The sequence below is a fragment of the Phalaenopsis equestris genome, unplaced genomic scaffold, assembly GCF_001263595.1.
Source record: "Phalaenopsis equestris unplaced genomic scaffold, ASM126359v1 Scaffold001307, whole genome shotgun sequence".
Taxonomy (NCBI): domain Eukaryota; kingdom Viridiplantae; phylum Streptophyta; class Magnoliopsida; order Asparagales; family Orchidaceae; genus Phalaenopsis; species Phalaenopsis equestris.
The window spans coordinates 409,198-429,693 of record NW_018165746.1 but is presented as its reverse complement, the minus strand read 5'-3'; the positions used below and the strand labels follow the sequence as shown (position 1 = coordinate 429,693).

Genomic DNA, 20,496 nt, shown 5'->3' with positions numbered 1-20,496 from the left:
AGCTCTTATCAGACAGCATGGAGACACAGAAGTTTGGGTTTTGTAATATTGAATTTTGAGGTGTAAAATATATAAATAATAACATTTTAATTGTTATAACCCTAAAATTACATATAAGCCCGAAACCGACTTCCCCTTCCGCTCGCCTTACCGAAACCCTCGCCTACTTGCCTACCGCCCCACTTCTCCTGGTTTCGCCGAAAAACATCGCCTCCCTTCCTCTTCCTCTACAGTGGCCGAAACCCTCGCGATAAAGTTGCTATTTGTGATCGAGCCGTAGAAAGACCTCCGAAACTCTCATCTTTGTCCTCCTCCCACTCCGTTAATACGCGAAACAATTGAGAAAGGTAACCCTCTTCTTTCTCCCCCTTCATTCTATCCGCCTTCTCGAGCTTCAGCTTTTCTAAATCCCGTAAATCTGTCTTCCAATGGGATTCACTAAATCCTGGATTTAAGGCAAAACGGTGTAAAAGGGGATTTAACAACCTGTAGGATTTAAAATTGTGTTTTTAGCTATTTTGAAGGATTTAAAGTTGTCTTATTTGAGTTTTTTTATTTTTTTTTCCGTAAAATCAGAGCGAGCAACAATTTTTTGTGTCAAAATACTTGATACCCACTGCATATGGTTTGTCTCCTTATTACACCAGTTTTTGCACATTAATTTTTACTATGTGATTTTTTTGTGTCGATTTAATATATTTCAACAGTGTAATTCTTGTTCATGCACAATATGATGAAGAAACAATTTAAAGGATAATCATTTAGGGACAGGGGGCTGCAAGTATTGGTTGTAATTGAAACCGACTTCGTTCCCTTAGTGTTTTGCATTGGTTTTTAATTTTTAGCTCAGCGCTGCAGGAAGTGTTTAGTTTTGAAATAAATTGGTATATATGTTTAGCACAGATGAACCTTTCAAGAGTGAACGCTTATATTTGTTGATTTAGCTGATAAACTGAAACATGCTTACAATATAGGATCATGATTTTGTTTTGTGTTGATTAGTGATGAAAACGAACCATGATATGGATTTTTGTCAACTCCTCATATGATGAATGGATTTAATGATAAATGGTGAGGGTGGGTGAATAGCTGGGGCTATTTTAATCAAGTAAATATTAACGTCTTGTAGCGAGCATGGTACTGACACAATTTGATTTTGGGTTTGACCTCGCTGGAATATTGTTTGAGTCAACTTGAAAAGTAACTTAGAATACTTGTATAGTATAGAGTAATGCATTTGTAGTTAAATAAAATTTGATTACTTTAAGTTAACTTGGAATGGAATGATTTTGACTCAAATATGAGTACACTAGCAATCTAAATTTTTAATTTTTGGATGAGTTTAATTCAATTTAACTCAACTCATGTGAACCCTAATTTAAGGCCATTAAAAGGAGCTTCATAAAAAATTGTAATACATTTAATTGTTTTAGGGCCCGTTTGGGGCAGCTTATTTGGTGCGGTGGCGTTTTGAAAATGCACCTAGCCTGTTTGGGTAAACTGTGTTTTGGCAACTTATGCGTTTTGGGCGTTTTCAAAACGCAGAAAACAACGTTTTCACACCGCACCTATCTAGCTATCAGCAGATTATTTTTAATCAGCTTATCAGCAGATTATTTTTAATCAGCTTATCAGCAGATTATTTTTAATCAGCTTATCAGCAGATTATTTTTAATCAGCTTATCAGCAGATTATTTTTAATCAGCTTATCAGCAGATTATTCAATAAGCTGCAGCTGACCCAAACATACCCTTAATCACTTATTGCTTCATAAGTTTGCATAATAATTTTATAAATTTTCTCATATTTACAAATGCTATTTCAAATAAGGGTTGCTTGGAGTCATTAATATTTTTTTGAAGTGCATTTATATTCCAAATTTGAGCTAGAATCTTTCCATTTCAATCTTCAAGCTTGAATATTTTTTGGCTTGATTGTGGCATCCATCAAATGGGATCCCTTTCAAGTTGGTGAAAATTTGTTGCAGTAGGATATCTTTCCAGGAACTTTAAGGCTGCTTAAGGCCAAATTTCTGATAGAGATAGGTTGGGGTCCCATCTTTCACATAGAGTTTGTTTGAGACAACTAGAACTTATTCAGATAAGCAGCTTATCCAGATAAGCAGCTTATCTTAATAAGCTGTTGATCAGTAGCTGACCCGGATAAACTGGCTGACTGTTACGTTTGTGCTGTTGGAAAACAACTGTTTCTGGATAAATTATCATTTTGCTCATGTACAGTAATGTTGTTTGCAACATAATTGTCATAGCAATATATTTGATACTTGAGAAGTAAAAGACTACTTCAAAACAGTACAAAAAAAAGATACACATCTCACTTAACTGTCAGTATCAAAATTACTAAAAAAATGAAAAAAACTATTAAAATTACAATTAAAAACATGATAATATTAATTTTAAAATGTACAAGGTGATTCAAGACTACATGACGGGACACGATGCTCTTCGATGTAAGCTAATATGTAAAAGCCAAACATTATTAAGAAACTCAAATAACTCAGGAGCCCAAAATAACGACAATTCAAAACAAAAAAATTGTCAAAACAATGAACTTGAACTACATTATTCTTATTTTTTCAAAAAGGTTTTTGATCACATTTATGCCATCGTTTCCACAATTCATATATGTTTTACTACCTGCGTTAAATAATACCATACTTGCTACCCATCAAACAACAAATTGATTAGTTCACCGATATCTACAGGAAGCAAAAGATAAGTTGAGTAGTTGAAGCAGTACACAGTACACATAATTAAGCAGCAAACTTCATAAGCTTACGAGATAGGGTACGAAAATTTTGGGCTCAGGTAAAGAACACTAGCCCGAACGGGAGGATATGGAGCCTAAATTACAAAAAGCACTCAATATCTTCATCAGCAAAAATGGAGCAAGTAAAACACCTTGTTTCCCTAAAAGTGGTTGAAGATCAAATCATTTTTTACAAACCTGAGGCTTCGGTATCACAAATGGACCCCTTAATTCAAAGATATCATTGATCGATAGCGATGACAAAGTTTCTCTGCCTTGCATAAACTTCATCCCATGCTCATCAAGGTCTCTGGTCATCTTATCGTATGGTCAAGACCGCCTTTTAGAACTCGACATTAAGGACTCTAGAGATCGGATCTCAAAGAAAGTCAAATCGGATTACTCGCCACGGCAAATCCCTAATCGCAAAGAATATAAAAAAAGGTGAAAACATTGTGTCATTATCGGTGTGGATGGATTTCGAGTTCTCCATGACTACTTGGAAAATGAGGTAGAAGACGAAAATGGATATGATCCAAACTGTCGCTGCTACTCTACCGCGGCTACAGAAGCTGGTAACTGTTGACATTTGACCCTGTGCTTCCAAACTGTTGTTGGTGCTCTACTGAGGGAGACGCAATGCCGTGGGGCAAGGGCGTAATACACCCTCAAAGAACGTAGGCTGCGGGGTCGATCCCGCGGCCGCGTTTAATAGAATATTCGATCAGATTATTCCAATACGCCGACCTGACGCGGAAAACAAACCCTACCTGTCGCGTTTTGAAAACGCACCGCAATGAAGAAGCTGCCACAAACGGACCCTTAAAGCGGCGAACTATTCGCCAGTGATAGTAAGCACTTTTGAGCAATACTACATCAAGTACTTCTAGAAGAAGATCAAACTGATATTGGAGCTTGTCCTTCTTACTAACAACATCAAATGTCTGGACTCTCGAGCTCATGATATCAATATCAATGAGATGGATAGCCTAGTGTAATAATCGTAGTGTGCGTCGGAAAGCTTTTTAGCTCATTACCCTCAATAGTTTTTCCAATGCAAATTGTAATCTTTTGAAAATGATTTGATCTATAACTTCAATATATTAATTCATTTAAGGATATATGACAGTTGTGTGGGACTACTTAAATATGAAGATTTGATTTATGACTTTAATCTATCCATTCATTCAGTGAAGTTGTTTCACTTTTTGAATAAGGTCAACATAAAAGAGAATTGTCTCCTGCAACATAGATGTGTAGAAAGATCCAAGTTGAAGTCCTAAAAAAAATGCCTAGTAATAAGCTGAGACATGCTTTTGAAATTTGATGAACTTTCGAAGAAATTTTTGAAATTTCTCTTTTTTTGACATTTTTGGCAAATCCTAAAAAAACATGAGATAAACCTTTAATAATTTTTAATTTTTTGATAAATGATTTGATAGAAGTCTTTTAGTATTAACAAAATTATGGCTAATTCGTTCATAAAGAAGAAAACTAACTATGAGAATGACCTTTGAGAGTGGCAAGTGAATACCCAGTAGAAGAGTTCATCAAAAGTTTGCTTGTTATGCATGATGGTTATAGTGATTGTTGTGCTTACAGGATTTGGAGGACCACAACAACAACAAGCCTTTATCCCACTAAGTTGGGTCGGCTATGTGAATCCTTTTTCTCCATTTTTCCTAGTGAGCGTCAAAGGAATTGGAGGACCGTTTATAAAAGTGTATAGCTGGCTTCTTGAATCTCACTAATGAATATAATGTGCCTTTAAACTAATAAATACGTATTAATTTATATTTTTAATTTTTATTAATTGATAATAGATAAGTAGAATGATTTTATTCAACTCATTATTTATTTATTTTTATTTGTTTGAAATTAACTCATATTTGGCTCATGTTCGACTAGAAATGTAATAAGTCAAATATGAATATGATGTTTACAAAGAATTTCAAACAATTGTTAGATATGTATATCCTAATTTTTTATTGAGCCAAAGATGAGTAAATAACCAAGTATGTGTGCATTTACTGTGATATAATGGTTGATGGTTTAATTTTTTATCATTAGGTGCAAGTTTGAATCGCGCATAATGTCTTCTAGGCCCAACTTTCTTAGGAAAAAAAAATTTTGAAAATTATGTGTCCCCAGTACAGCCTACTTGTACTAATGCATATATGTTGCCTCCAATCACAAGAGCTTTATTTGAAACCTAACACATACGGGTGTGTGTGTTAATTTTTTTATTTTTTTCAAAGTATGCCCAAATAATTTACTCTTATTGTTTCTTTCAAAAAAAGAGGGGAAAGGATAAAAAAAAGCTTTCGCATCTTTGATTAGTCACCATAAGATTTGGGCGGTACATGTAAATCTCCCTTATTTATAATATTTTTTCCCTAATCTTTGGCTAGTCACATGGAACCATTCTTGACCGCTGCACAAGTAGGGCTTATCTGTGTTTATTCCTCTTTGAGAAGGCAAGATGCGTATTTGGATTTGATCTTTTGGGATCTTCTTGGGTAACGGTAAACATGCATAAATGCAATTTTCTTCTTTTTGCAGAATCGATCATGATGCCCTAACTAGCTCTATTCTCTAGACTCTTTGAAACAACAGGACATGTATTATTGGAAAAAAAATCATGGGAAAAATAAGTTATATATCACCTCCTTGAAAGTGTTATGATGAAAAAAAAAAAAGAACTGTCTTCATTTGCATGTGGTTGGCTTGTTTGGTAAGCTAACAGCAAGAATATTTCATAGGAAAAGTGCTATAAAGAGCATTCCGTAGGTCGTTATATTCGGTGAAACCCAAATTGATAGACTTACTAGAAAATATGCATTGGATAACTTACGTCTACATTCTTGTATTGAAAATCAATTGTGCCAACATTCTTTCTAATTCAGTAATATGTATAATTGTTTTTTTCTATAATTTTATTAAAATTTTAAGTGTTTATGTTCTTTTCTTTAGAATATTTTCTTGCAAATGTAATTTTGAACAACATAATGTATTCTGATGCAAATTTGGATTTTTCTTGAGCTTATTTGGTATTAATAATTGGAAAAAGAAAATGTTTGATGAAGCAAGTTGAACCTTAATACAAGTTTAATTGTTGTTATGCATAACATCAAATTAAACAACGATATTTTATATGGCATTGAATCTCTTACTAATGATGAGATTGAACCAAACCGGTTCAAGAGTCCTCGTGGCATCATCTTGCCAAGTGCTTGAGGCGGTTGACCCACCTTTGGAGAGTGCATCACTAAGGTAAAACTCTAAAAAAGAAATTATATTTCTCCTAATAACATATATTAATTTTTAGGAAAGATTTTAAGAGTATAAAATGATATTCATCTTAGATTAATCAAGGTAAAACTCTGAAAAAGATATACTATTTTACTTAATAAACATGTACGAATTATTAGGAAAGATTTGAAGTGTATAAAATGATAATCATCATAGATTGTGTTGGAAAAAATAGCGAATTTCAAATTTTGTTGCATTTCAAGCTTTAATTTTTTTTATAAATATATTATTTAGTATTAAGCACCAAAAATATTTATTCAGATAACTTTTTTATATAATTCTTTGTTGACATAGCATAAGGCTAATCCAATCTTCATTATGATTTGTTTGTTACTCATTAATATCCATGTTTTCTTCATTATTGGATTTCATAGGCATTATTCTTTTCTGTCTCCCCCGACACGTCCTCTTATCGCTTAAGATTTTTGTACTATATAAATTGAACCTTTCGCACTTAATTTTGGTTTAGCATCTTTCATAGGTCCCATCACCTCACCCTTTTTAAACCATTGATGCCCTTTTGAAATCACTCATCTCAAAAGTTCGTAATGAAAACTAAATTGTATTTTGCATTTGAAGTATTGACCTTCATTTTTTGAATCAATGACGTTACTACAAGCTCGCGCCAAATAAATGCCTTAATAAGTAGTCACCTGAGAGCTCTAAACTGTGCTATAGCCTCATCTCTTTCTATCTGGTGCCTAGGATAGCACCCTGCTTGCCTTTAACAGCACTTAATCTAACGTATAATATTCAATCAATTGTGTTTTCATGTTAATAAGAACATCTTGACATCATTAAATCTCACATTTTCAAGTAATGAAAGTGATGAATTAATCATATGTATATTACTGTTTAAAAATTGACTGTAATTCTTTTTTTTCTCTATAGGTTTGGTTTAGTGATTGGTTAATTTCATCGTGCAGTTTTAGTATGTTAAATGCCTGTGACTTGTTTATTTATAAACACTCTGCCATATTATTGCTAAGTATTCAATGTTCCCGCTTAATTTTTGTATTAACGCATTTGAGTTAGTGTTTTATTGTATTAAGTTTCCTCACCTTGGTGGCTTCATTTTTTTTTGGGGGGCATTTACATACACAGCACTCAATTCTTATTAATTTACATATCTCACACATAAACTTTCATATTTACACACACAACACTTAAATCCTTAGATTCATATCAAAAATAGTAATATTACCACTTTTTAAAAGTGAAATACACATTTTCATGCATATGTTTAAAGCACCAAAGTGCTATGTATGTAAATATGAAAGTTTAGGTGTGAGATATGTAATAAAGTAAGAACTGTGAAATTTCATTTTTTTTTCTTTCTTGAAAATGTATATTTTCTTTTTGGGAGTAAGAATACGTAATCTATTTTTATCATGACCTGAAAATCACTCCCAAGGGTTATATTGTGATTGATTTTATATAATGATTAGATTTTATATATTGGTTAGAATGTGAACACGACAGCTCAGCCTAGGGGGCGGAAACCCCAAGTCCCGCCTAGGATGATTCCAGCTCCCTTGTGGGGCCAGTTTAGCCCCTAATCCAGCATGTTGGGAAAGTTTGAATTTGTTTTGGGTGAAAAGTCTGAATGTGTTGGTCTATTTTATTAGTTTATTAGGGTGAATCAGCTAGGGTTTTTTTTTTTTATGTTTGGATTTTTTCAGTTTTCTCTATCTTCTTGTTTCTAGCGGCATCTTGGGTTTGTGAAAAGTCGATCTACCTCTCGAATTATAAATCACCCCTTGTATTTTGTTTGTTTACTTTGAGATTAATCAAATTATCCTTAATTTGGATTTTCATTCTTGTAATTGTTTGGTGGTTTTGGCTATGATTTGTATCAAATTAGTATCGAACTTTCGATCCTAGAAGAATGAATCGTCGAGTGCAGGGATTTTTGCATCACTAACAGTCGCTTGATCTGCCAAAGCAAATGACCTGATCGCAACGTAAAGTGATCTAATTTCTGAACCGCGTGAGACAATTTCACAATGAAAGTTGCAATTTCAGCTAGCCAAGGTGGCAGTCGAACACCGCGATGTAATTGCTAGCTTTGTGATATAGTGTGATTCGTTGGCGATTTGAGTGTGCTGGGAAGATCGTGGCGTGCCCTAGTCCAATACAGTCTTTGTAAGAGCTAGCTAGGATGATTGGCGAGATCGCAAATTAGATGGCACCAAGGAAAGTGGATGCTTTGGAAGAGAGATTGGAAATAGATCTAGGAAAAATTAAATTTGGAAATGTTCTCAACTATAGAAGGTTTTCATCCATGGTAAACTAAATGGAAAATTGATTTAAGGGCTTGGAGGAGATAACGAGAAGGCTTATCGAGATGCAATCCAAAACCCTGCTAGCAGTTCAAATTGCAAATCCTAACTAAGGTTTGATCGTGAATCTTCGGCCAAATCTAAAGGGAAATAGATCAGATAAGAGAAACATGGTGAAAGCATCAAGAACCTCTCCCTGGGTTTCTAATGGGGGGTGGGATTAGGGATTTCCTATCGAGAGGTTGGGTTGAAATTGGGGGAATGGGTTATGCAAGGGGTATGGAATAGTACGAATATAAAAGGAGGGAAGCCGGGATGAGGTATGGCTATGATCAAATGAGGGATTTTCACCCTAGATACATAAAGGGAACCACCAGAGGGAGAGGAATTTGGGGCGGAGATGTTAGGGTTAGAAAGTTGAAAATGTCGATCTTCGAAGGGAAAGACGCACATTGTTGGGTGTACCGGGTAGAGCTATGTTTCATAGTGAATGGGCTAAAGGAGGAGGAGAAGCTCATGCGCACGAGGTTATGTTTGGAGGGGGAAAATCCTAGCATGGTTTCAATAGGGGAGACTAGATATTCGATCCACTCATGGGAGAAATTTAAGGATTGATTGTTGAAAATTTTTCAAGCAATTCAGGAAGGAGATGCACACGAGCAATTATTTGTCTTACCTCAGGAGAGGATCGTCATTGAGTATAGAGATAGATTTGATTTATTGTCGAGATTGTTGATGGAGATTTCTGAAGCAGTGCTCCAGGGGAATTTTATGAAGGGTCTGACGTCCGAGATATGTTCAACCCTGCGACTATCAAGACCTTCGGGATTGGGGGAGACGATGGAGTTGGGCTAGATGGTGGGAGATGAGAACCAAATGGAGAGGACCAACAGAAGCAGCACCATGGGAGGATTCCATAGGAGTACCTCGACAACCCTGACACCAAGGACCCATATGGTTTCATTTTAGAGGGAGGCACTGAATGAGAGGAATATGGGGGCCTGTCTTGTGGTCAACTCCATGCGCCTCATAGAGGCAAAGATGTAGAACAAAAGAGGAAAGGGATTATGTTTCTGATGTGAAGAAGTATGCTCCAGGCCACCGGTGCAAGGATCGTACACTTCAGGTCCTTACAGTTTGTGATGGGGAGGAGGCGGATAGTGAGGAGTTAGGGGAAGAAGCGGTGGAGGGAGATGAGCACTTACACTTTGATATAGTGGCGGTGTCACTCAACTCTATAATGAGATTTACTCCAAATCACACCATGAAGATGTGGGGATTTACTCCAAATCACACCATGAAGATGAGGGGATTAGTGTTGGTGGATAGTGGGGCCACTCGCAACTAAATCTCAAATAGGGTCGTGGACTTGTTAGGGTTGAAGTTGGTAGATATAGGAAATTTTGGGCTTATGATGGGGACAGGGAAGGTGGAGAGATGTCTTGGAATTTGCATGGGATTGGCGTTGACTCTACGGGGCATGCAAATGGTGGAGAATTTTCTTCCCTTGGACTTGGGAAATACTTATATAATATTGGGATTGAATTAGTTACAGACGATCGTAGAGACGAGAATGGATTGGAAATCACTGATTATGGAGATTAGGGTAGAGGGGAGGAATGTGGTGCTGAGAGGAGATGCTAACTTGTGCAGAACCATGCTCTCACTCAACACCCTGGTCAAGATGATAAGGGGAGCATGGTTGGGCTATTTAGTGGATTTACAGAGTCTAGAGGAGATTTGAGATTTACCTCATCTGATACACTATGGGCATGGCATTGCGCCAATATCTGGTGTAGACTAGTACTTTGAATAGAGAGACATGATAATATGCATCTAGGAGATGCATATTACTAGTACTATGGTCATATTACTCAAGGGGCGTCTACTAAGGGGCCAAAAGATCATGAAGAGGAAGGTTGATGGACATTGGACATAGGTACAATCTGAGCTCAGGAACATGATTTATTTGGAGTTGGGACCTTACCGACAGAAGACACTGGTCAGGAGGAGGAGCAAGAAGCTTTCCCCATGATATGTTGGGTTCTATGAGATTAGGGCGAATCATCTAGGGTTTTATTTTTCTGTTTGGATTCCTGATGTTTTCTTCGTCTTCTTTTTCCTAGCAGAGTTTAGGGTTTGTAGAGAATCGATCTATCTTTCGAATTGTAGATCACCTCTTGTTATTTGTTTGTTGGGAGATTAATCAATTTAGCCCTAATTTGAGTTTTCCCAAATAATTCTTGCAATTTGATCGCTGATTTTAGCTCCGGTTCGTATCAATGTCTAAGCGAAATACTTTATTTATTATTTTTTGAATTGGTGTCAAATTACTTCATTTTGCTTTGGTTTTGTCATATGCCCATTTCATACTTGCTAAGATCATTTTGAAATGATTCAATTAAAAGTTGGAAACATCACTTCACCTAGCACTCTTTCTTGTTTGGGCCATCGTTTTAAATTAGTAGAACCTAAACTTACTACTGATTTTATTGTTTTGAAAGCAGGTTTGTTGATTCCTTAACTGATGGATGCTCAGCCAGAACCTGTAAGCTATATTTGTGGAGGTAATTGTGCTCTCTCTCTCTCTCTCTCTCTCTCTTTCTCTCTCTCTGTGGTATAATATTTTTTTCATATAGATTGTGGAGCTGAGAACACTTTGAAGCCAGGCGATGTGATCCAATGCAGGGAGTGTGGATATCGTATTCTGTACAAGAAACGAACTCGCAGAAGTATGTGTTGCCATTTTCTTTTGAGAACGATTTTATTTACTGTTGATTCAATTTTGGCTCAACTGTTGCTTTTAGGTCAAATTGCTTTTATTTCCAGTCATCTTAACTGAAATCATCTGGATTTGAAACTGGCTCGAATTTCGATTGAGTTGACTAGAAATCGTTTATTTTTTTCATTTTAAATTTAAAAAATATTTAATATGCATAATATATATATATAGACACATTATTTATATTTTGAGTTATAATGGATTGTCAATCCGAAGTACTGGTAAGCAAAATGGCAAGTGTTAACATCTTTTATTCTAAAGGTCAAGTTTGCAGCAACATGGATTTATTTTACATTTGCTTACATCTTCATGTACTTTGTAGCTGCCGATTGTTTTTTTTTTCTTTTTTTCATTCTGGTGTGTGTAATTTGCATAATCATACAAAAAATGGGCACTTGCAAATATTTAATTAGGTACATGGAGTTGAAATATTTCAGAATATTATAATGTTCATAAAGATCACATATTCAAATTCATGAACTTCACTCTTTTTGAAGAGAAATGAAGATCAGATATGCTCTTTCATCCTATTTCGGTAGCTCAATTATTTTTACTTCAGTGGCCATTTTCACTACAGTGCTTTATATTTATTTTGGAATTTTCCATAAGATTACCTTTAAACCGATCAAAAACGGGTAAAAAGGGTTGTTTTTTTTCTATACACTTTGTACATCATGAGGATCTATAATTACTAACCGTGTGTGGTGCCTGCAACAATGCAGTGAAACCGAAATAATGGTTTGTGGAAGGCATGCTGGAAAAAAGAAACGAAAACAAAATGAAAGATGAGAAATAGAGGGTTGACCCCTTTTTTACTACAAAACACTGTTCAACAACATCTTTTTATTTTTGGGATAATTTATATTTGACTTTTAACATTTTGGCCGGTAACTAGATGATCTCAATAAGATTTTGAAATCATTTCAACTTTTGTTTTAATAAATTTAACCATGTTTAAGGCTTGGTATAAGCTGTTTCATGAATGTTATAACGTAGCTGTAGTTGTTCATCTCTTGAATCTTGCTTTTTATAATATGATTTTTCATCTCTTGAATGATGTGTTATTTATTTATTTATTTATTTTGGCTACAGTTGTTCAATATGAAGCACGCTGATGGGTAAAGAGAGGTGTCTTGCCTTGGCTTATGATGATGGGAAATAATTTGAGACAAAGTTATCTGGGCAATATAGTATAATATTTAGAAGTTTTTATCTGCAGTAGTGTAAAATTTGATTATCGTTTGAACCACTTTCGAACATTGCGGATGACATTCTTGAAATACTTGAAAACAAATTGATATTACGTGTGCTAGTTAATTATTGTTTGAGATCTAAAGCTTGCTGAATATACCCATCCATGCATTCTATTTTATATATATATATATATATATGGAGTTGTCGACAAATCTTCCAAGATTGGATGATGATTTCATATTTCTTACAGGGTACTTATAAGTTAAAAACTGATATTTTTGGTCAGACATGTCTATCTTTCAGCTGCAGATTTCTTAAAAATAATAGATGTCAGCATATTAATTTGTATGTTTCATCATGTGATTTAAGAGTGTTTTCATTGAGCCGCCCCACCTAATGGTTATGATGTTTGCATGGATAAAGTATCTTAGATCATTTCAGTTAAACTAATGTTTGCAATGGCTTGGTCTGACCTGAGAACTTTGTCGGCTACCTTCTTATTATGTGGGGAGCACTGTTACTGGATTTCCATCTGCATAATATTTATAGTTTTCGTCATACTGTATTAACTATATTTGAAATTTGAGTTGTGGTTATTACATGTAAAAGTGGAGGGTTCTATTAGGTAGTCGACAGTCATGTAATTTTTTTTGTTAAGAATTCATGACATGAATCATTTAAATCGTGTAAATGTTAGGGCATCCTCTGAAAATGACGTGTTATATAGTATACATTAAGATTCATTACACCAATGTTTAGGTGTAGTGTCAAATTAATAAAGGTTATCATGGATAGATGCGGGCAAAGAAGTTTGTTCATGAAACAAATATGATGATAGAATCTTCGAATATAGGTATTCTCATAAGTAAATTAATAGAATCAATATATATTATGTTTCATATGAAGATAAATATCTTATGTATTCAAAAAACTAATAGTTTAGGTTTTAAGTTTTAGTATTTATGGAAGAGTCGTACTAGAAATAATGTAGATGTAATTATTAATAAGAGTTTGAAAGATTATGTTAAAAAAATCAATAAAATTGAAGATATAATTAAGTCTTGAAGATTATTGTTCATACTAAAATATTTAATGTTATAAGTGTTTATGCTCGTCAAGTAGGTTAAGGTATAGGTTCAAAAGAAAAATTTTGAAATGATTTAAAAAAATTAATACAAATAATATTTTTTGGAAGAAATTTTTATTGGAAGAGATTTAAATGGAAATGTTGATGGTGATAGAAAGTTTTAGAAATATTTAATTTTGAAGTAGTTAATGAAAAAGGTAGAATCATATTAACTTTTATTTTAGCTTGTGTTATTATTATTATTTATATTTGCATATTATTATTTATAAAAATAAATCTAATAAAATACATAATATACATCATAGGTGAGTAAAACTTTTCAATAAAATTTCTTAAAATATGATCAACTTTTGTGATATTAGTGTCATCAATGATAAAAACCTTTTTATTTTTTAGTAGCATTAATAAAAAGATAGTTGATGAGTCTTTAAAGAAAATCATTAGTGGAAAGTCAATAAGCTTTGATTATATTTAAATTGAAGCGTAGAAATAAAAGAGATTTAAGAGTTTATTGGCTTACTACACTACTACTTTTTTTTAATAACTAACTACTTTTTTTTAATAACTATTGGTCCTCATTTGGAAGATGCACGAAAGTGCAAATTATAGGAATTATGTGTATGATATATATTTAAATTATGAGTGACTAATTGAATAAGTTAAGATGTGATGCTAAAATTTTGCATAATCAATTTGGATGTATGGCAAGCAAGTTAATCATTAAAGATATAAATTTATTGAGAGGTTTGAATGAGAAATACAGAGAGACTAATGTGAATCTACATATAATTTTTTTTAATTTAGAAAAAACCGAAATGAATGTATTCTTTAAAAAGATTGGTTAGAGTCATCTTAAATGGTTTAATCACATTTAACACCAACAATAAGATGATCCAACTAAGAGTGTAGATATTTTATATTAAACGTATGTTAGAAAAATGCAAAAGTGTCTTTAAAAAGAAATAATAGGATAAAGGTTTTAAATGAGTATAATGTACAACAATAATTTACCCAAATTTACTGACTATCAAAACAAGCATTAATAAAATTTAATTAGTGACGTACAGTCAAATGGCAATTGTATTAAAAATTTCTAATGTCATTTTTATGAGGAACACGTTACATTAAAACTAGCATTAAAAAAAAAAAAAAAAAAAAACTTAGTTTTAAACATCAACAGAAATAAGAGTAGGCAATTTTAAATAGCTTCCCTTCCCTTTTTAAATACAGGTTCCTATCAACAAACAATCAAACATAGCATGGGAATAAGTTTATTAGAAAATAGAAACCCAAACAATGCATAATAGGGATGGAAATTATAAAACTAACAATAATGACATTAGCAATTTCCAAAGAAAACAAAGGAAAAAAAGAAATAAACTGGGTAATAAATCTTCATTTGCTCTCATTACATGTCATAGAATCCAATCAAAACAGGGCATTTAACCAACATGCATGGACTCATGTGGTCTGCAATCTAGTTACAAGAAAATACAGCGATAAGTAAAACATGTTCCATTATAAAAGAAAAAAATTATTCTTCTTTTTCATTCTCAGAGTCTCCTTTCTCTTCTTCCTCAATCTCATCCTCCTCTTTAACCTGTCAAGAAAAGTGATTATATTTAACATGTAGTTTTGATGGATTAGCAATAACATTAAAGAAAATATGACATACTTCATTTTCATCATCCTTCCCAGCTTTGTCATACTCCTCTTTGAGCTCGGCAGCTCTGTCCACATACGGCTTTTTCTCCTGTAACAACTCAAGATTTTTAATCGCAGAACTGAATAAAGGTAATGGATTCAAAGTATAATCTTCTGTACAAATGAGTAAACACAATGTGTTATGATGCTGACCTCCACAGTCATGGCCTTCCATTTAACACCACCCTCTTTTGCAACCTTGTGGAAAAAAAAAATAATTACATTAACATCAATAAACAGAGTTAGATATAAAAATTGAAACGCGGTGTTGCATTGTTTTTACCAGAGCAACCTTCTTGTTATCAGGGTTAGCATCCTTGAATTCCTTTCTGAAATCCTCCCTGAATTAAGAAAATGCATAGCATAATTTAATAATAAGTGCGGGAACAAACTAAAAGACAAACAAATGGATATTTACATGAAGAGAAAGAAGGCTGTCGGTGGGCGTTTGCATTTGTTAGAACCATGACTCTTCTTCTCCTTTTTTGTCTTACGTTCCTTTTGAGTGGAAGGCGGGGCTCTCTTTCTGCAACCATTGAACCCTCCGTTACTACATCGATTTTGACAAAAAAACTACTTCATAATACAAAAAGATTCAAACTTGCGTATAACTTACTTTTCTGGCTTCTTCACCTCTGTTGCCTTCTCCACCACCTGAGCCTCTGAATTTGCATGAAACAAACTTTGTAACGAACAACACCAAACGAATCAGCACAATAATAAGCGAGAATAAAAAACGCCAAAGAGTTACCAAGATTCATTTTAATCATCGAATCCATGCCGCAATCATGCATATCTATTAGCCCAACATGTATGTCCTTTTTGCAACCTTCGCTGTCAGGGGAAAAAAAAACGTTGTTTTAACAGAAGTCCAAGACATGAACTTGATTCAATAACAAAAACAAATTGCCCCCAAAACCATGTAAGAAACAAGATAAAAAAATGGAGAATCGATTAATACCACTTGGTGAAAGCGCTCCCATCCTTTGCTCGCTTCATCAATGTCGGCGTCTCCGCCTCCACCCTCTTCCTCTGTTTTGGGGAATTAAGCGCCGATGGACCTCCGGCCATCTCTGCGACGTCCGAAAGTCCGGTAAAGTTATGAGATTGGGAACTCTGAGACTGAAATGTGACTTATAGTGGGAAGAAGAAAAATTGAAATGTTTTGCGGTTTCGCTCGCTTTTTTGCCGCCACATAGAGCCCGCGGGAAAACGTGGAAATTTGCCTTCGATGTTTAGTAGCCGTTCGATGAGGGATAGTCCCACGGTGTAGGTAGGGGTGTAAACGAGGTTCGTGTTCGATTCATTTATATTTCGAGCTCAAAAAGTGTGTTTGTGTTCGGTTCGTTTGCTTAACAAGCCGAACACGAACTGTTCACGAACAAAGAGTCATTTTGACAACCCTAATCACGTAGTCATCAGATGTTTAGGATTGAGACAAGATTTAAAATATCATTTGAATTTAATTTAATAATTTTTATTCTATTTTCTTCATTAATACTTTTAATTGATTATAAATCTTTATACCCTTGTCAATTAAATTTTTAAAAAAGATTACTCATCAAAGATATCTATATATATAATTGATTAGTAGTATTTCGAGTCAATCTTAGTTCGTGTTCAGCTCTTTAACTTATCGAACAAAATTAACGAGCTGAACACAAGCTTTTTAACGAGTCGAACACGAGTTGTTCACGAGCAACGAGCCGTTTTGACAGCCCTAGGTGTAGGGTATGTCATGATTTTAGATTTGGTTTGATCAAAGTATATATTGTTTATGTCAAGTTCAAATTTGAGATGAATTCCAAAAATATATTTATACTTAACTTGCCTAATATTTTTAATGTTTATATTTGTTTAATACATGACCTTTTCATACTAAGTAAAACTAAACATTGAAATAAATGCTTAATTTTTCATATGAAATTAAACCTTTGATTTGTACTCAAATTTTCATATAAAATTCGTAAAAAAAATTAAAAATTTAAATGAGTATTTTAGTTTTTATATAAAGTTATTAAAAGATGATTTGATGTATCTAAATAAATAAATTATTAGCTTCTCATTAGTTAATACTAAACAAACAAAATAATATTATAAGTTATAAGTTTTTTTTTTTTCTTATGATCAAATAATATAAATAGTTACTAAGAAATTACTTCATTGAAATAAAAAGTTATAACAATTTATTTAAATTTATGAGTATGTTGATAATAAATTAAAATATGTTCTTATTAAATATATTAATATATAATTCTAATTAATTGAGTTTTATTTAAATAATATAGCCTATAAGTATATAACATTTAACAAGTTACTTGTTAAATAACAAATTAGAATTTATAAACATTGACAAGCAAGTTAGATTTTGTTCAAATTTGATTCTTTTAAGTTCGAAGTTCATAAAAAAATGGTCAAACTTATTTATTTAATCAAGTTTAATCAAGCTGAGTTCGAGTTGTTCATCAAGTGCATTCGTTCATTTACAGCTTTACGGGTCATGCCCGCACCTGCGTAACCCAATTAAGCCCTAGAGTACACTTAATTTGCGCGGCCCTTAATAAGTTTTGTTCTTTCTCTATAGCTGTTTGATTTGCTGAAAAAATATTTCTACGTAAAACTTAATGCATGGTAAAAAAAAAATATTAATATTATATTTGAAAAATTTTGATATTATATTTGAAAAATTTTGATTTTTTTTTTTTTGGTTCTATAAAAAGTAAATATAGGAGTTCTTATTTTCTTGTTCAAGTTGAAGAAAAATAAATCAATGTAAAAAGGGTAGTATTGCACTTACTTTATAGCAACGTGTTGTACAAAATAATGTCTTTGGAAATTGGAATTCACCCAAGTTAAGTTAATATAAATTATATTCGAAACTAAACTATATATAAATTTCAAATAAATTGTAATCATCACATATGTAATTCATATGACTAAACAACCAAATTTATGAAAATCCTACAAAAGGAATTTTTTGCACTTCTTTTATGGCAAACCAAACAAGCCCCATAAAATATATATAGATACATATACATATATACATACATTCAATTAAATTAAATGTAAATAATTTATTTGAATTGATATGATATAATAAGTTATCAAGGCAAGAGAAAACAAAATATTTTGAGAAAAGTAACTATGTTTGAACAAGTACATATAAGCATACTCCTGAATCATTTTATGTATTTATGTTTTCATATAATATTTATTAGTATAAGTTTTCGTATTTTACATTAAAAGTTTTTGAACAATGGCATGAAATTTTTAATTTATTTCATCTCAATATGAATAATGATATTGCATTTAAAAAGACAAATCATCGTAGCTTACTTGTATTGTGGTCTCAAAGCAAGGAATCATTTTGTTGTGTGCTCATAAAATTGTGACAGTAGAGTGATATATTAATGTCTTAATGTTGTACGAAAATCCGACACACACATATGTAAAAATAAACTGACAAAAAAATAACATAATTTTTTGCATGGAAAACTTGAAAGGTAAAAAACCACGTTGTATGGCTCTGTTGAAATGATTTCATTATGTCGATGTAGGTTACAAAACTTTATCGGCCATTGAAGAACCAAAAGCAACCGAAAACCTAGCGCTCCAAGGAGGAAGTATGGCGACACTTTGACTAGGAAATTTAGAGAGCGTTGATTTAAAACACTTGGAGTAAATACCCAAGCAACCAGAAACCTAGCGCTCCAAGGAGGAAGTATGCCACTCCAAACTGACATGTGGGAGTTAAAGCACTTTCTTGTATAGGTGGCTTCATGAATGCCTTAAAATACTTGGATTCAGAGGAATGGGTGTTGAAAGTGTCATTAGTGTGTCCAACGCATTGTGAGGGCATGGAGGATAATTTGAGGGGACTGTGAGAGAGTCCAAGGGAGGCTTTGGTGAGTAGATTTATTGTAATTTCTGAGTGCTAACAAGTGGACATCAATGTACAAGGGAGAAACTTAGCAAAGCAAATTAATTTATACTTCCTGGTTAGATTGTTCCTGTGTAAACTCTTTTAAATTTGTTTCTTAAATAATTTTTTTTTAATTATCTTTTTATACTTATTTGATTTAGATGTGTGATGAGTCATATTTTTTAATGAGTTTTGATTAAGATTTCACGGGAAGGATTGCATGTCATTGTATTATTATTTTGATCTTCTTTTAGTCTTTGTATGACTAATTTAAATGATAAAATATCTTGTGATTTAGGACTTTTGACCGCTGAATAGAAGAACGAGTATGATAACATACAATCACATAGTGGAAAGTAATATTACTAATAGGAGATTGCAACCTGGATAAAGGATTATAGGATTTCTGGGAAACTTTGCATTGTTAAACAACTTAACTATAATAAGAGTTTCTAATACTTCTTATGACATTGGAGGAGATTAAGAAGGATTTATCCTTGGTTGATAAAAATTAATTGAAAGAATATTGAGGATTCTTATGATCTAAGTCAAGGAGCATGATTCTTAAATAATAGAAACACCATACTCTCACTTATGTTTTTATTTCTGTAAAACATAGGTTTAGACACTTTTAACTCCCAAAATCTTATCCCTTAACACTAGACTGAAAAACAATAAACTAGAACTTTCATCTATTATGAAATAAATAAGTTCCAAGTGGTATTAATACACAAACTCAAATCGTACACTTGAGCAACATATATACTTGCGTGATTGACGGGTGCTTCACAACATCATGACATCAAATTTTTTATGTTATTGCCGGGGAATATTGTTATATTTTTATTTTATGAGAATTTTTGTTGAACTTGTGAGATTTATTTTTGAAACAGGTAGTGTTGTCGTTTTTATTATTCTATGTTGCTATATGTAGTGTTATAAGAAAATAATAATATTTTTTGGTCAATTATATGCTTTTATTTTTACTATCTGTTAGTTTAGGGTCTCTTGCTAGTTTGTCCTTAGTTATTGCATATGAGTTAACCGGTGCACTTGATTTAAAAAATTAAATTCAAATATTTTAGGTTCATGACTTTCTCTTAAACAATATCAAATTGTTCTCTAGAAGAAAATGAATATCTTAACATAATTTAAATATTTTGCTTATTTTTATTTTCTTATAATAAATTGACAATATCCCTTTTAAGAAAATATATAAACATTATTTATTAAATTTATAAATATATAAGTAATTTCTATCTTATTAAAATTTATATTTCCTTTTGATTTGGAGTATAGCTCTTTTGACTTATAAACAATTATAATTAATGAAACCTCTTTAATTGAGTTCTTATTTGCATTTAACTTGAACAAGTTACAAGAACATATAAGAAAATTTATTTGTGATTTTGGAATTTAATGAGAAAAAATTTTCACTAATTAA

At 32.7% G+C, this 20,496-nt stretch overlaps 2 protein-coding genes across 2 annotated transcripts; one reads left to right on the top strand and one right to left on the bottom strand.

Moving 5' to 3' along the window:
- The first annotated feature begins 119 nt into the window (after window positions 1-119).
- Window positions 120-12,457, top strand: LOC110033895 (DNA-directed RNA polymerases II, IV and V subunit 12). Its single transcript, XM_020738051.1, has 4 exons — window positions 120-347; window positions 10,871-10,930; window positions 11,003-11,095; window positions 12,238-12,457. The coding sequence occupies exons 2-4, from the start codon at window positions 10,891-10,893 to the stop codon at window positions 12,258-12,260; spliced, it is 156 nt and encodes a 51-aa protein (XP_020593710.1). The 5' UTR covers window positions 120-347; window positions 10,871-10,890; the 3' UTR covers window positions 12,261-12,457.
- A 2,266-nt stretch (window positions 12,458-14,723) lies between these two features.
- On the bottom strand, window positions 14,724-16,262 carry LOC110033905 (high mobility group B protein 7-like). Its single transcript, XM_020738064.1, has 8 exons — window positions 16,092-16,262; window positions 15,882-15,964; window positions 15,747-15,792; window positions 15,549-15,656; window positions 15,414-15,471; window positions 15,284-15,328; window positions 15,102-15,179; window positions 14,724-15,026 (listed from the first exon to the last, which is right to left on the bottom strand). The coding sequence occupies exons 1-8, from the start codon at window positions 16,199-16,201 to the stop codon at window positions 14,961-14,963; spliced, it is 594 nt and encodes a 197-aa protein (XP_020593723.1). The 5' UTR covers window positions 16,202-16,262; the 3' UTR covers window positions 14,724-14,960.
- Window positions 16,263-20,496: the final 4,234 nt, after the last annotated feature.

Bases quoted from the DNA above. Each gene is read 5' to 3' on its own strand.
- LOC110033895 (XM_020738051.1), top strand. From the start codon at position 10,891: ATGGATGCTCAGCCAGAACCTGTAAGCTATATTTGTGGAG. The intron at 10,931-11,002 runs GTAATTGTGCTC...TTTTTCATATAG, and splicing joins TGTAAGCTATATTTGTGGAG to ATTGTGGAGCTGAGAACACT. The intron at 11,096-12,237 runs GTATGTGTTGCC...TTTTGGCTACAG, and splicing joins CAAGAAACGAACTCGCAGAA to TTGTTCAATATGAAGCACGC.
- LOC110033905 (XM_020738064.1), bottom strand. From the start codon at position 16,201: ATGGCCGGAGGTCCATCGGCGCTTAATTCCCCAAAACAGAGGAAGAGG. The intron at 15,965-16,091 runs GTATTAATCGAT...TTCCCCTGACAG, and splicing joins GGGAGCGCTTTCACCAAGTG to CGAAGGTTGCAAAAAGGACA. The intron at 15,329-15,413 runs GTAAAAACAATG...TTTTTCCACAAG, and splicing joins ATAACAAGAAGGTTGCTCTG to GTTGCAAAAGAGGGTGGTGT.